The 16,172-nt window shown below is 45.5% G+C and overlaps 1 protein-coding gene across 2 annotated transcripts in view; it reads right to left on the reverse strand.

Annotated features, from left to right (window-relative positions):
* Positions 1 to 1,555: 1,555 nt before the first annotated feature.
* LOC146182912 (uncharacterized) overlaps positions 1,556 to 16,172 on the reverse strand; it is a 93,152-nt gene continuing 78,535 nt past the window's right edge. For both annotated transcript variants that reach the window (XM_084608971.1, XM_084608972.1), the window contains exon 8: positions 1,556 to 2,511. In XM_084608971.1, coding sequence (XP_084465097.1) covers positions 2,375 to 2,511 — 137 coding nt within the window. In that variant the 3' untranslated portion in view covers positions 1,556 to 2,374. The remainder of the gene's footprint in view (positions 2,512 to 16,172) is intronic.

The raw sequence follows: 16,172 nt of genomic DNA on the forward strand, positions 1-16,172 counted from the left end.
ATCGTATATCGGAGCTAAATCTGAGCTTGCTGGAAACTTACTAGTGCCGGTTTTTCGGACCTCCTGTGGACATGCATTGACAGGGGTTGGGTAGCCACGGCCACTGCGACTGCGTGGGAAGAGTCTGCTAGACCAGTACACTTCTCCAGCAATCTATGTCTCCAGCAAGCGAAATTTATCAAAGCAAACAAATTGCTTGTTCGTTCTCCAAAAAAAAGACGAATTCTCGAGCGATTGAGTCATTTCTAAAAGTTCTATACGCCAAAACTTAAATACAATATATGCTGATGTCTTTCTCGAAAAAGCCACAGCCAACAGCAGGCAGCATTAGAATATACGTAGAAACGGTGTGTTAGGCAGATGCTAGCCACACGCATCACCCTTTCAACTCAGGATTTTGAGCCTGCACACTCGCATCTTACTATTTCACTAAACTTTAGGGGCTATATATTTTGTGGCCCCACAGGAAAGGCAAGGCAGGAAAGCGAAGGTGACAGGTTTTTGTCCCACTCCCATGGAGAATAGGCTATCTCAGTCAACTCCCCGCTAACTTTCAGCGTGCAGCCCATACACGCCACATAAGAAAAAATTTTTAAGTAAAAACAAACCAATCAGTGAGTGTGCGGCGTTATTTACCATTCAATCACCATGGGGTCTTCCAACTCTGAGCTGGTGCTGTGCTCTGGTGCACGTTCACCCCACAAGTCGCCGTCTTCAGTCCAGTCTAAACTGTTTGCATGGCTTGCCTCAAAGAGCACACCTTTTGTAGCTGGTGTTCTTCAAAACATCCTTCTGGATGCACTATCTTCGAACGCACTTCACATGCACATCAAATTTTCTGCCTGCTGCACGCTTGTGTTCGAGGGCAAACTCTGCTACTTTCAGTTTAAAGCCTACCGTGTAGCTACCAATATGCTTGCCCATCGTGTTAGAATGGCAACATGCGACGGCCATTCACAATACAGCAGAGCCCACAAAAGCCGCAACTAAGGCGTGCCACAATGACAACCACACTACCACTCTCATGTCCCTTTGACTGCTGCAAAACAAAGCTGGTGTGGCCCCAGCTGGTGATACTGATATGGATTGCGGAAGCTCGCAGCAGAGAAAATATGAATGATGACCCGCGAATTCAGGCGCCATCTATGGGTGGCATCTGGAAGCTCATGTGTGTGTGCGTTTTGAAGGCTATTCCCAAGCGTGTCCTGGAAATTTTGGGTGCGGCCCATACACACATTTATACAGTATATACATAACAGAGTAATTAAAGCTCACTACTGTATAGATTCATCAGCCAAAAAGAAAAAAAAGACATGCTGGCAGTAAGAACATTACAATACTGTCGATTAAAAGTAAACATAAAAACTTCCATTTGAGAGTAGGTTCAACACTGACAGCACTTACGATTTGAACGTATAACTTGGTATTCGGCATTATGAACCCAATATGGTGATAGTGCAACTGGTAACATGTGCCTCAAGAGCATTCAATCACCCAGGCACTAAACACATTGGAAGCACGCAAGAAAGGGAATAATATGGACTAAAAACAGTGATGACATTCACGGTCATTTTAATGCATACAAAAAGGCAATGTGTGTGACCTAAATTTCATGACCCCCCATGTTTAGTATTTATTTGAACTGTGTAAATGGCCACCAGCATTTCAAAAAAGATCGTGAGAACTGAAAATTATGGCTGAAACCAAAACAGCGAGAAGCTAGTGAGACACTTCACTTAAAAATCTTGTAAGCAAGGTGGCATTGAAATTAGTACCCTTCAATTTATAAACTGCTAAAAACACCTCCCAAATAGCGATTTAAAGGTGAAACCTCTGCTGACGAGGAAACTACAATAACAGTACATCTCAGCCACATGCTGCCTATTATGCGATTCCACTGGTTTTCATTCTTTGGTTGTGCACCATATGACGGATGTAATGAAAATGGAGTGCTGTCAACAGCTTAAACAATGGAGGATGACAGCTGACAGCATTCGATCCTAGAACACAGTTGTACTATGGGTGACACTTATCCAGGAATACAACCATTCGCAACATAGAGCAACAAAAACATGAGCTATTTGTGATGTCAAAACGAAGCTTCTTTAGCTTATAACTCTAGATTCCTCAATTTGCTCATAAAACCTGAGTGAACAAATAAATGCACCCCGTCTGCCCCATACTTGGCTAATCAGCAAATCACTGTAGTCTATACTAAACATTCTCAGCCCTTATCGTCCTTTCGTAAGGCAAATAAGGGCCAGTGACATCCCATGTAGAGAATAAACAAAAAAAAAACGCTGTTCGAAATAACATCTCAGAATCCCTTTGGCACAAAGGCACGTTCTACTGGATTCCAGTTGTCTGTGCCACTTCAATGTGCACTTAGTCGTTGCGCAGCTGACTTGCGCCGCAGTCGTATAGAGTGAAGATGGGCAGAGAGGTGAGCACAGACCATCTTGAGTCTTCGTGACGCCAGTGGGTCCTTGCCAATATAGACTCGGAACAGATCTGCATGGGGAAATAAAAAAAAACATCTGGTGCATCAGCACACATTTCCACAGAATATGTTAAGTGGGCAGTAATCCCAGCGACCAGTGGCAGGCTGCAAAAGTCTTTGAATAACTTTGGACTCAACCTCTGATGACACACTTCTGCGCGCCAAAAGTTGACTAGCCAATCTGAACACAAAAGTGCTTTATTCCAGAGATGCAAAGTTGAAAAAGTGAAACAGAGAAAGAACAAGGCAGCAAGGCAGATCAGACAAGACAGGGCTCCAGTCCAATTAGATGCCCATTTCCTTTCACAGGTCCCTGGCGAGCAGAGTTAACTCAACCATCTGGGCCATAATTAGACATCAATAATGCAACAATGAATATAATGTGACGGGGGAAATTGCACCAGGAAGAAAAAGAAAAATTATTACGATTATAAAGTGAAATCGAAACTTGAACCAGGAACTGATCTGATCTAACACAATGTAATGTGTCGCACAGACCTCACATGTCCAAAGCTGTTTCTGCTGTGAAGCCTGATGCATCATTGCACCATTGGTGGACAGCACCACTTTCCGGCCTTTAATCATAGCCTTTTTTTCCACCAATTTGTTTTACGGTCCCAACAATGCCATAAAGTTGGTTTCTCCTGGTAACTCAAGAGCCTGGTAGTGGAGCTGTCTTGGCGAGCAGCAAAAAGAAAATAATTTGCATTGCATTCAGGCTTTTGTACCTAATATTATACAAAGTGTGTTCTTCTCGGCAAAACGGTTTTTAACAAAAATAAAGAAAACGCACTACTGTCATGTAAATACGATATTGCCAGTGACAACGCAAAAATGCAAATACTATGTGCAAATGCCAGATCAGAAATTTGACCTGCCTATCATATGAAAAAAAAAAACAATGTAGAATAAAATTTTTCCACAACAGGGAAGAATTATTTTCCAGCACAATTAAAGTTACAGCATGTGAAAGACTTGGCTAATGAAGAGGTGTCTAGTCACTCAGAAAAAACAGTATTCTGTAAAACTGACCAGAGAAATATTAATGTCTTTCCGCTGTCATGGCGTTTATGCTCGTGGCACACAGAGTAAAATTATACTTATACAGTACTCATAGAAGCAGAGATATTGTTGGTAAAAAGTTACAATATGATCAATAGTTTGGTTGAGAAAAAACAAAAATTTTTACCTTTTAACAAGTTGAAACAAAAAAAATCCCCCAAATCCAATCAATGTGTCCCAACAGCATAATATGAATGCACCAAATCTTCATGCTTTTGTTTAACTCTTGAACAAGTGCGACCCTTGAAGATTTTTGTCAGATATGCGAGCATGAGCACGATATGCGGTGTTGCATCAGTCACCGTAAATGTGGTGGTAAGTGGTCACCACAGCCCTCTTTTATGCTGCCCCTTTTGTGCAACTCGAGAGCACGTCCACAAAAAAGGTGCTGAAGTATGTGATCAAGTCAGTGTGCATTTCTTGTCTACCAGTGGCCGCCTTCAGTTTCATGTCTGTGCACAAGGTTCAGTCCAGCAGTTCCCATTCTTATTACATGGCTGCAAGTCTTCATCCTACAGTGATGCAAAACCGTAAATTTCCAGAATGTGTTGTCCCCACCATAGACACCTGACACTTTGGCACTCAACCTTCCCCAAATAAAATGGGGTTTATGGGGTTTAACGTCCCAAAGTGACTCTGGCTATGAGACGCCTTCAAAATAAAATGAAGCCTGCTTCCCTTCCATCTACCACGACCGTCTACGTCGTTTGTGCTAGGCAAGACTGACTTCATAACCTAAGTATAATTTGCACAGCATCAGGTCACCAGTGAACTTCTCGACAACAAACAGCTCTGATGCAGGTATGTGACGAGCGAACAGCTCTGATGCAGGTATGTGACGAGCGGCCTGTGTCATCCAAATGCGATGTGGAGTCTGGTCGAAGAAATGCCACCTAACTTATATGTTATACAGCATTCTGAAGTCTCCAATCTGCATGCATGGCCGTTTAAAATTGAGGTCATGAAATAGACACTCCACTGGTATCATTCTGATCTCGTTCGAAAGATCTCAATTCAAGCTATTCTGAAGCTTTGCTCGTTCGTGACAACAAGCAAGACCTTGAAGAGCAAAGCAAAGTAACAAAGAGACATGCAGCACGCATTCCTACTGGGCTCTGAAACTGAAGCCCCACTTCACCTATAGTAAAGACATTTTGGTAAATATCTGTTACAGTAAGGTGCGTCTGGCCACGGTGACGACTTCCCACGAAATGACATTGGCGCATGCGCACTACCTAGGATCGTGAGGCAAATTTATTTCTCTTTAAAAGAAAATACCAACAGCAAGTGTTTCTTTTAAATAGCTTTACCACCAGGTGAGCAGTGGTGGCATAGAGGAAGAATGTTCACCCCACGTGCAAAATGAGTGTAGTTTGAATCCCGGTGCTGTGCAATTCTCCACCAGATTAAAAAAAAGGGTGCGACCTGATGCCGAGGAACACCTCGAGAAATGCACACCAGAACAGAATTTGGCCACCCTGGTGCAGTAATTGGCCACAACATTCTACGAATAGTCTGATTAACCCCCGACCCTCAGTCCCCAGTGGCTGCATAGCAAGTGACCACGGTGGCGGTCAGACTTGCAACGCAGCAAAAGGGCGCTAAGAATCTCTGGCTCTGGACAGGCTGCCATTGCAAACTGACCCTGGCAACGCTTAACGCTAGAACCCTAGCTAGTGAGGCTAATTTAGCAGTACTGTTAGAGGAATGAGGGAGTGAGATGAGATGTGAGAGCTTAGTGATGTTAGGAGGCGAAACGAGGCATATACTGTACTGAAGGGCAGACATGTGTTACCGAGGTTTACTGTAGAGACGAGAGCTAGAAGTAGGTTTTTTAATAATAAGGATATAGCTGGTAATATAGATGAAATCTATAGCATTAATGAGAGGATGAAGGGCATCAAAGTTAGGCCTAATAAGCAGTATAAACTGAAGGGTGTACAAGCATACATGGCTACATGTCATATTGACCACTCAGTAGAAAGCTACTACGAAGATGCAGGATCGGCAATGGGGAAAGTAAAAACAGTATACCGTACTGATGGGCGACTTCAATGCCAAGGTAAGCAGAAGCAAGCTGGAGACCGGGCAGTGGGTGACTATGGCATTGGTTAAAGGGGTCATGACAGCTAACATTTGAGCATAAACTGATTATTGCGTTTCACTCCACACACACTAAATTATAAATCCTCCAAATTTGAACTCATTCGGTGCTGTAGATAGATTTAAAATGAATTTGCATTGTTAATATCGAAGGCAACTTTCTGGTCTGGCAGCCGATAGCCACTGAACTCACGAGATCTCATCCTCACGTCGTCTGCTATTCGCAGTGTCCGCTGCGCTGTTGCATGCACGCTGTGGATGGTGGTTATTGAGTTTTTTTTTTCTTCAGTACAATGTTTTATGCCCATATTCTGTCTTCTTTGACAAGCATTCAGTATAATATGCGACCTTGGTGATCCTCGGATTTGTTTTGGATTTCGTTTAGAGATTGTCGAGGAGGCCGAAATCGATGGCCTCATGCTGTAATTAAGTATGCAATCATAAGCATATTTTTCTTACATTATGAGAATTAGCTTATATAGTAACAAAACGCTCCCGCATATAAAAAGACGCACGTCTAACGTTTCCTTCTACGGTGTGCACTGCGAAAAAGGGCGAAGTTAGAGCTGTGTTGCTGATTGCTGAGCTATACTGCCCATCGCTCTTGACGAGAGAGCATACCTTGCAACACTAGAAAAGCAGACAAAACTTTTGAACGAAGCGGTACCCCTTGACTTGCTTTTATATGAGCGTGTTAGTCAAACTGAATTATTTTCGGTAGGTAGAGCATTTTTTTTTTACAAAACTATGTTCAGTCTGGCCACGGCCAGCACATGAAAGCATGCGCCGCCACCGCCACTTCAGTCCCGTAAGCACAAAACCCAACGCGATTTGAATGCGCTTCACTGCCCACACTGAACAAGAGCCTCCCATCTGCCGCTGTCTGTCTCGCCGCCCCCCCAGCCGCGCGTGTGCGACTGCGACAGACACCCCAGCCAAATGACATCTCGTGAGCGCTTCACCGTAAACACAGTAAACATACACCATTTAGTATTAGTGTGTGAGCTCTAAACTCCCGCAGAAATGCGCCGATTGACGGATTACGACTACGCTCCCAGTGTGCTTGTTTAAACCCACAAGCGGCGCCGACAGCTGCCGGCTGCATTCACCAGACAGGATCCCATCGACGCTTCCCGCTCAATGTGTGCACATTGTGATGTGCGCAGTCGTCGATTTGGGGTCACTATTGCCAGAACTACACTTGATGGCCACATGCAACCACTAAAGCTTGTGAATGCGTGCTCCGTAATCGGCAAAACTCTAGTCCCGAAGCTCGTGTAGTCGCGCTAGGTCTACTCGTCGTGGGATGGGCTGGCAGTGCAGCGCCGACTAACATTTCTGGCCAAGGTCATTGCTGATGAGAAGGGGGAACATTTAAAGTGTAGCCATTTGTTTTCCCTTTTCTAATCCAGTTAGGCTACAGACAAGTGCAGCTGTTCAAGCCGTTTACTCATCGGGTGTCAAGTTCTTGCTCTGCCTCTGATCCGACAAAAACAGATCAAGCGACCGTCGCAGAGCCGAAAACCTCACGCTGCGGTGATAGGTGAAACCCGAAAACTTTACACTACAGTGATAGGCGACCCTTGCTCGTGCTGGCATCATTGCCAGTGTAATATGTGACATATCAGTGTGTCGATAAGCTAAGAGACCTACCGTATTTACTCACATAATGCTCGCACTTGCGTATTGCTCAAACCCCCCCTCATTGGGCATCAAAAATTAGAATTTTTTTTCCTCTCATAATCATCGCACGACCAACAATATTACCACTGCAAGAATAGTCTGCTAGTAGTAAGCAAGCGCCAGTGGCGTCACGGGGAGGGGGGGGGGTCCGAACTGGGTGCAACGCTCAGGCGGGGTGCAGCAGTTAGATGGGGGAAGGGCTGGGGGGCAAAATAAATTTTGTGTAAAGACACGAAAAGGCGCACATTGGTGGAGACACTGAATGACAAGTGTGATCTTTTCGTAGAACGAATTATTCTGTTGTGAGGAGCACTTGAAAACATTACTTAAATTATGCTAGACACCACGCCATTTTAACCTTGGACAGGGCCTATGTACGTGCGTGTATCCTGGAAAGACCAGAATTAACCTGATACCCATCGGGAAACCCTGCGCGGGAGCGTGTTAGAAGACACCCATCGGCGGCTGCGCGGGAGCGTTAGACACCCGGCGGCGTCTGTGCTGCCACATCACCTCTTATGTGCACCTCACTCTCCTTTCCCAAGCTAGGACCCCCTGGGAGCATCTCTCCAGCAGTCTTTTGTATTTTGTCTTATTCATTTCCTGTACCTTTCTCGCTCCTCAGCCCTGTCACATATCTGCCTCACACTTTCAAAATGCCGAAAGGCACGCAATGCCTGTTCCTCAGGAGATGGCAAGTTTGATCACTACGCGCTGACTAGAAAAAAAAATGAGGAGGGCACCTGTGTTATTTGCACCGTGCTGTTCAGTATTTTATGAAATCAATGCTGCGTAACTGTATTTGCAGACAAAAGGACTATCCCTTGGTAAAGTAGTAGCAAAGTTTGAGGCCCTAAAGCTTTTTCTCGAAAAGGAACGTGGCAGCCTAGTGGAAAATGCTGTTGAGCAGGCGCTCATAAAATGCAATCAACTTGGAATTGCAGTTGAGAGGCGTGTCACGCTAGAGATTCGGAATTTTCGTTGCAGGAAGAAAATAAGAGGGCGATGCTGGAGAGCATTGATAGATTTTACACCGAGCTCTGCAAAAGATGCAAAAGTGATTCAAGATGTGCCAACTCTGCTTGGACCTGTGGAAGCAAACCTTTATTCAACTGAGAAATAGCTCAAAGTTTCTATTCCGAAACTTACCGAATTCTATCATGGACTGTCTGACACCACTCTCCTTATCGAAATTCCTAGGATGAGGAGACACCTCAAAGCAGCCGGATTTGCCCTCGAAGTGACCAACAGTTGGGCAGCACTGGACTTCTTGACATTCACTACAGAGTGGGATTTTGTAGACTCCCTTTCCAACCTGTCATTAGGGCCGTAGCTATTTCTAACGATATGTGTGTCTGTGACATCGTGTGAGAGCTTTTTCGATGCTGAAACTAATAGAATACTATTTGAGACCTACAATGGGTCAGTTAAGGCTATCAAATCTGGCATTATTATCAATTGAAAGTGAGCTGATAGAAAGCACCGATTTTAATCAAGTGATCAGCAGTTTTGCAGTTCTGGAAGCCAGGAAAGCAAAATTTTGATTTGAGTTTCGATTTTTCTTTACACTCCGTGAAAATTTGCTTTAAATATAACCGCGATTTCTTTTTGTTACAACTTCCATGAATAAAAGTGGTTTCAGGGTTCGTACAGGTGGCAAAGAAAAAAATTCAAGGATATTCAAGGAATTTCAAGCCCCCATAGGAGGATTTTCAAGGCCCCCTTTGAGGGCTTAATTTTTTTTTCCATGTCAAAGATCTTCAAACAGTGCTCTCAAAACGTCTGAAATATTTATTCCCCAAAGAAAAAAAACATCACTACGCAGATTTGCTTCTATTGCACAGAAAAAAATTAAATATAGCTTCATAAAACACTTTTCCAACACTTTTCTGAAACCTGCAAGGCATTCCTCTGGCTTCGAGCACATCTGTCGTGGGTCTAGTGAGAAAGGCCCCTAACAAATGCAAACTTCAAGGGGCTTCTGTCTAGAACTTTCTTTTTGGCACTGATCAAAAACTGTTTACATTCCATCCGGAATTGAAACACGTCCTTTGAGCTCACTTTAGAATTCTTGAGAACTTGCTCTGCTTTGTAGCCTATATCCACCTTTTCAAGTGGAACATGGTTCTCGGCATTATCAATGTCGATCTTCAGCAGACCCACTATCTCTTTGGCAGACAGGATCGAACATTTCAAAAACTTCGTCATCAGCTTTCTGAGAACCGTTTCTAAATCCCTTGCAAGGAAAAAAACCATTGGTTTGTCTGTCTGGTACTCTACCAGAAAAGGGTTCAGTGCCATCGCCACACATAAGGCAAAATTCAACTTTGCTGGCAGCAAAGCATCACAGCAGAACTCCCACAAGTTATTGAACGATGCACATTTTGGCAGGTTGACTTCTTTTTTTCTAGCAGCCTCAATGTACTTTTTCATGTCACACCACAACAGCAACGCTCTCTCAATTACAGGAACATTCTCCCCCACCGGTGGGCGACAAACTTAAGAGGAAAGGTATCTTGGCCTGTAACTGCCAAAAAGTCCTGTCTCCGTGCTGGTGCACCTTCAAAAATTGCACAAGCAGTCAAGTCCCCATTTAGTCGCTGAAACTCCAGCCCTATAGCATTGTGCACTGTGTGTAGCCCACAAGTGCCTAAGTCCACACACAGAACTTGGTGGTTTTGTTGCAAGTGCTCTTGAAGACCTTTGAAGAACTTCAGATTGACATTGGGCCCATCCATCGATATCTGAAGAATCTTGGCAAGAGGCAAAGGCTCAAGGGCACTTAGCAACTTTTCCTGAATGTCATCGGCTGTGGAATGCCTCATAAAAACGGAGGTGTAATACCTGGTCGTCACTTGGTGAGCAGAGTCCCAACACCTAACGTGCACATCCATTTGCTTACTTTGCAGAAAGTCATTTGCCGACTCGTCAAACAGTACGACATAGAATTCACACTGTTCTATTTCTCGCTGCAATGCTGAAAGAAAGAAAGGCCTGAGACCGTGACACGTCACATAGGCGCATTTCTTCTCACCACAAGAAAACGCCTTTGCCACTTCACTGTTCGGAAACATGCGCTGAAATAGCTCCCCTGCTTGGGATGACGACTGGTACGAAAAGTGGGATGTCACAACTTTCAGAGTCCAAAGAATTTCAGCGTCAGTGACAAGCTCGTGCGCTTTGCAAGCATCGTTTAGGCTTGGCGACTGCGAGGAACACGCGCTAGTATACTGCTCTACCGCGACCGGCGTCAGGTACCTTTTCAACACGCTCCCTTGCGCTACCTTCATTGCGCCAATATGCTTGCCGCTTTTCATGCGACTTTTTAAAGCAGATTCACCCATGGCAGTCACATCCACAGTTTTACCGCAAAGCTTGCACTTAGCCCGATGCGGACTCGTTGTATCAGGCGCAATCCACTGCTTGTATTCGTCATGGTGGAGCCACGTAGCCTGAAACTTGCTCTTTCCGGGCATTGTGTCACATATGAAAATATCACGTGCGCTGACAGCCAGAAGCCACGCTCATTCCAAAAATGCAAGCACTAGGGCAACGCCAGCGTAGACACGGCCGCACGGCTCGGTAAACCTATCTAAAAGCGTTGAGCTCGGTGAGTGATGGCGATGCGATAGCGATGGGACGACGCAATGGCGATGGCGATGGGGCCGCACCCTTTGGAACGGGCTATCACAGCATCACAGTTTGAGCTGAATCTGGCCAAAAAAAAAAAAAAGTCGCGCGCCCACTGCAGTGTTGCCAGCCGCCTAACGAGAATGCGCTAAATAGGCTAAAAATCGATACGTTTACTTCCCCGCAGTTCATTCAGAACTCAGTCAAGAATAAAAGTTTAGCAACAAAAACGTTTTCATGACGAAAAACACCAGTTCAAATTTAGTATTCAAGGAATTCAAGAATCTTCAAGGACCAGTCATAAATTCTAGGTTTTTAAGGGCCTTGAAAACAGACTTCCGTAATTCAATGGTATTCAAGGTTTTCAAGCACCTGTGCGCACCCTGGGTTTCTAAGTGCTCAAACACATTGTAACAATAGAACCTCGGTTATACGAATCTCACGGGATTGCGAAAGGATTCCTATCACCCGAACATTGGTATCACCAAAACAAAAAGAATGGGTTTGCAGAATCATGGGAAAGACAGTTGCACAGAGCTGTTTACATCCGAGAAGGGTATTACGGTCGCGCGGTCACAGCCCGCCACTCGCAGCACACTCAGCATGATGCAATCGCGAAGTCGTGCGCCATGTGCCTCCACGGTCTTCTAGCAGTGCGTACAACACGACTAGAGCTACTTGTAGGCTTAGCACGACAAAAGATGGCGACACGCCGGCCGAGCGGGGTCGCAGACTGCACGTGAAGCGTACAGCACGCGACTATAGCAGTCGCGAAATCTACGATATGCAAACCACGCATCACTGCAAACTGCTCGTGATGCGTACATACAGAGAGGTTGGTGATCGCTTAGTGCTCAAGGTTGCGGCGGCAGTTCGTGCACTCGATTTCGTAGTGGCGAGGGAGAGTGATCGGAACATTCGAAATTTTGCACATTGTAAACAATGTATTCCAGCCGGGGAACTTCGCGAATTCGTATCATCCCGAAATTCGTATCAACAGGATTCGTATCACTAAAATTTTACTTATATAGGTCAGGTCTTGATTGTACTTTCGCCACTCCTTGAGTGAATGTCCGCTTTTAAAATAACCGTAATAATTTTGTTATAATTTACATAAAAACTAGCCTTAAGGGGAGACATGGGGATCGAAGTGAAATTCTTTAATTTTTGTAGTAGAGCAATGAAACTTGGCATGCTTATTGAAAACTGTGCTGAAAGACTAATTAAAAAGTTTCATTAAGATATTTTCAGTAGTTTTGGCATTAAAAAATTTATATTTGTATTACTGTTTACCAACCTTCCAGAAAGCCTGGCATGACAAAAAAAACGTGGTAGAAGCCCATAATTGGCCTTATATTTTAGCCATATGAATGGTTCATGCAGTGACATTCCCCAAATATTTTTATCAGCTTGACTTTTTTTTACATAGAACATTACATCCATGCTTGCATAATGCACTCATTTTCACCACTTCAAAATAGCTAAAAAGTAAAAAAATGACACAATATTTTGAATATATGGGAATGTCACTGCATAAAGAAATTACCAAGGAATATAATGCAACAAACCTCATGAAAATCCATCAAGCCATTGCTGTGCTATGCTTTCTGCAAGCAGGGCAGTTGGGTCAAAAGGCACTTTTGAGAAAACTGACATTAAAGTTGCACAGCCGCTTTTCGCCCATCAAAATGCCTTTGCATTGAAATACTGTATCGCTGCACTGCACGCTTGCTTCTGGGTTGTTTCCGAGGGCACAGAACGCGGTTCTAGGCACCTGAATGGTGCGAATCGGGTCAGGCAAACATTTGACGTAAGCCTGGCTGCGCATCGCTCGCCATCGCAAAAATGGAAGTTTCTCCGTATCAGAACTGCATCACGATGTCGCGGCTAGTCGATGGAGCCACGACCTCGGATTAACTGCTGGGAATCGATTTCGGGCCTAGGTGCCATGGAATGGTGCTATTCCTGTTGCGCAAACGTTCGTCGTCGTACTCGAGAGCTTGCGCCCGTTCGCCGTCGCGAAAATGGAACTTTCCATGTGTCGGCACTGCACTGCGACATTGGTTGACGGCGCTGGGTCTTCGGGTTCACTTCCTAGCATTGATTCCAAGGGCAGATCGGCCTTCCACGACATATTTTCGTGATCTTCACCGAGTGCATCGGGGCATATCCGTGCGGCTGCGCGATTGCATCAGCCGAGCTTTCTGCACGTCTGGAGACTTCTGTTCGTTGGAGCCGTACCGCGTCGAAACATAAGTGCGATATCCTTATCGCTTCCACCGCCGCTTCTGTTTCTTTGCCTTTCAGACAGACCGCACGGTGAGCTGATACTTATCGAGAAGCGTTTTTGCCGACCCGGTCCTCGCTTTGTCCGATTTGCCGCCGATCACTTCTTTTTCTGAATAGGAGGCTTGCGTTCGTGCTTCCTGCACACATACTTCGTCCTATACTTCTGTACCGCGCGCCACTGCATCGCTGGCACAAAGACGAAGCCTCGCGCAACCGTGGGGATGACGAAAAATGCAGAACGGCAGCCGTAGATTCACAAACTACCGAGCAGTTGATAAAAGCGTGTGCAAATGAGGCGGGAGCAGACGCTGCGAGCAATGTCGCGCTTTCCAGCAGCCACTCAGAGAGCGTGCTGAGCACATCGTGACTGGCGCAACCAATCAGCGCCTAGAAGTGGCTCTACAAGGCCTTCAAGTTTTTTTACTTCTGTGTGTTTATTTTTTGTCGTAGACACGTGGCTGCGACGGGAGGAGTACTACGGTGAAACAAGCTTTCCAGTGGTACAAAAATTTTCGCAATCGGCGCTCTGGCCGCGGATATTTCGGCCAGTTTTTTGCTACCAGAGGTCACAAAAACAATTTTTAGGCTCACTTTGAGGCTGTGTTCAGCGGAATTTTTTTGCAATGTGATTGAACAGGCCTTGTAGATTCCGAATATGATCTTTTCTAAAATTTGATTTTTCGCGAAATTTTTGCGATTTGAACCCCACGTGCCCCCTCAAGTGTTGAAATTTTTGTAAACGACTGATTTTTCGGACGCCCAAATTTTCGGACATGCCCGATATTTCGGACATCTTCGCGGCACCGCCACGAGCCCCATAGAATCAATGTATAAAAACATCTGTAATTTCGGACGCTCGAACACCCCGCCGTCCAATTTTTCTGACTTTTTGACGCCTCGGAAGGTCCTCGAAGGTCCTTTGGCTCCTCGCGCAGCGCTCTTGCGAAGGAAATCGACTTGCAGCCGAAGCATATCACAACTTTGAGCCACAACTAGCCGAATCTAGCCGTCACACATCGATTTGGTCTGGCCACACTGGCTATGTTCACCACATAGAGTTTCCAGCGCCAATTTTTGGAGGTGCCGCGGCGGCCAGCGGCGGCGGCGTCGTTTCGTTGCGCATTTTGACTAGCGTGGCGTGTTGTTCCGCTGTTGTGTGAAGTGTGCTCTGCGACGCTAGGCCTAGGTGCTTCGACGTTTGTCAAGGAACTCCACTGTTCTGAACTTGAGGATTTCGCTTGCCTGCGATGGCCACCACTCCGTCTTCGTCGTCCTCGCCGATGGCATCGAAGCACGGAAAGCAGTACCGTCGGTTTGCTGTTGGAATGCTTGCGGACGCATGGAAAAAGGTGAGGCAAGACACGATTCGCAACTGTTTTCGCCACGCGGGCTTCGTACTCACCACAGAGGCAGTGGACTGTCCTGAAAACACCGACGCGATTGACGTGTGCCCGCCCATGGACGACGTGATCAACGACCTCCGCTCTGCTGGGGTTTCCATACCCACGGAAATAACTTTTGAGCAGTTTGTTGACGCGGACAAAGAGCTCGACTTCTGCGCAGAACTAACTGACGAAGAAATAGTCCGTCAGGTTGTGGAGGATTAGAGGACTCCGATGTTGAAAATGAGGAGCCAACGCCCGCGCTGCCTACGAGCGCCGAGTTGACGCGAGCGTTGTTGACGCTTTCATCCGTCTACAGTGCTGATATGACCCTTGCTCAGATCGAGGAGAATATGATCGCATGCAAGTGGAACGCCGTCCAAACGACGATCAGCCAGTTCAAGCCACTGCAGCAATAACACCGGCTGCCCTGACGACACATTCATAATAAACTGGCAGTCTGCTGCATACAGAGCTTTTGAGTGCCTCTTTTCTTAGCCACTTCTCTGATGCTGTGGCAGTGTTTCGGAAGCGTGGTGCTTCGCCCTTGACCCTCTAGATACGAGAAAAAAAATAAAAAAAGGTGCGTTTTTTGCATACATTCATTTTTTCGGACTGCCTGAATTTTCGGACGTTTTTGAGTTCCCTAGAGGGTCCGAAAAATCGGTCGTTGACTGTATATCGGTCGGTTCTTGATTGTTTAATGAATGCATTCGAGGGATACGTGCAAGCCTTTGAAATTTCGTATATGCGGCAGACATAACTATTTGCTCTTTGTGACTTTTGCAGGTGTCGCGTTTTCTGGCATATCCATTAAAGGTCCTGATTAACGGCTTGTCTGTTTCATGACTTCAGTTATTTGCTGTGCGTTCCAGTTCTCCTTGAGTTATAGATTTGCCTCTCTAGTTCTCACTTGTCATTCCTATGCATATTCCTGCGCGCGTGATAATGTGCATAGTCTGGCATTGTTTGGGTTCACCATTCCTTTCCTCTAAGCCATTATTTCTGGCATAAGTGCAGTTGTTTATTGCACGTTGGAAACTTATTCTTACGCTGAATTCGTGCAACCAGTGTAAAAGGCACTAACCCAAGGAAGACGTAGGAAAGCGCTTCTGTACGGGTTATCTCGTTTTCTTCGCTTATTCTTTTTTATATTCTCTAAATATGTATGCAAAGAGTTGCATTGCTACTCCGTTATAGTCATTGTAGCATTTACCACTTAAAATCCTTGTTATATTTATCAGTCGTGGGGCACATTCCCTGCGCATAAGTGTTAAAAAGAAAAAAATGCCACTCGCACTGCACAATTGGGTGCAAAGCGAACTCCAACGCAAACCATAAGCACAGAGGAGGTAGAAAGGAAGTTGCAATTCGGTGCTTAAATCGCAAGGACAGAGGTTGGGGGCGGGGGGTGCGCCGCACCTCCTCACCGGGTGACCCTGGTGACGCTACTGGCAAGCACCATTTTTGGAGCGCTACTGGACCTAGCTGGCCTCGTTGTGTGCGTGTGCTACCAAGCGGCG

Source organism: Amblyomma maculatum, chromosome 7 (assembly GCF_055883805.1).
Source record: "Amblyomma maculatum isolate TAMU_Amacu chromosome 7, ASM5588380v1, whole genome shotgun sequence".
NCBI classification, from domain to species: Eukaryota; Metazoa; Arthropoda; class Arachnida; order Ixodida; family Ixodidae; genus Amblyomma; species Amblyomma maculatum.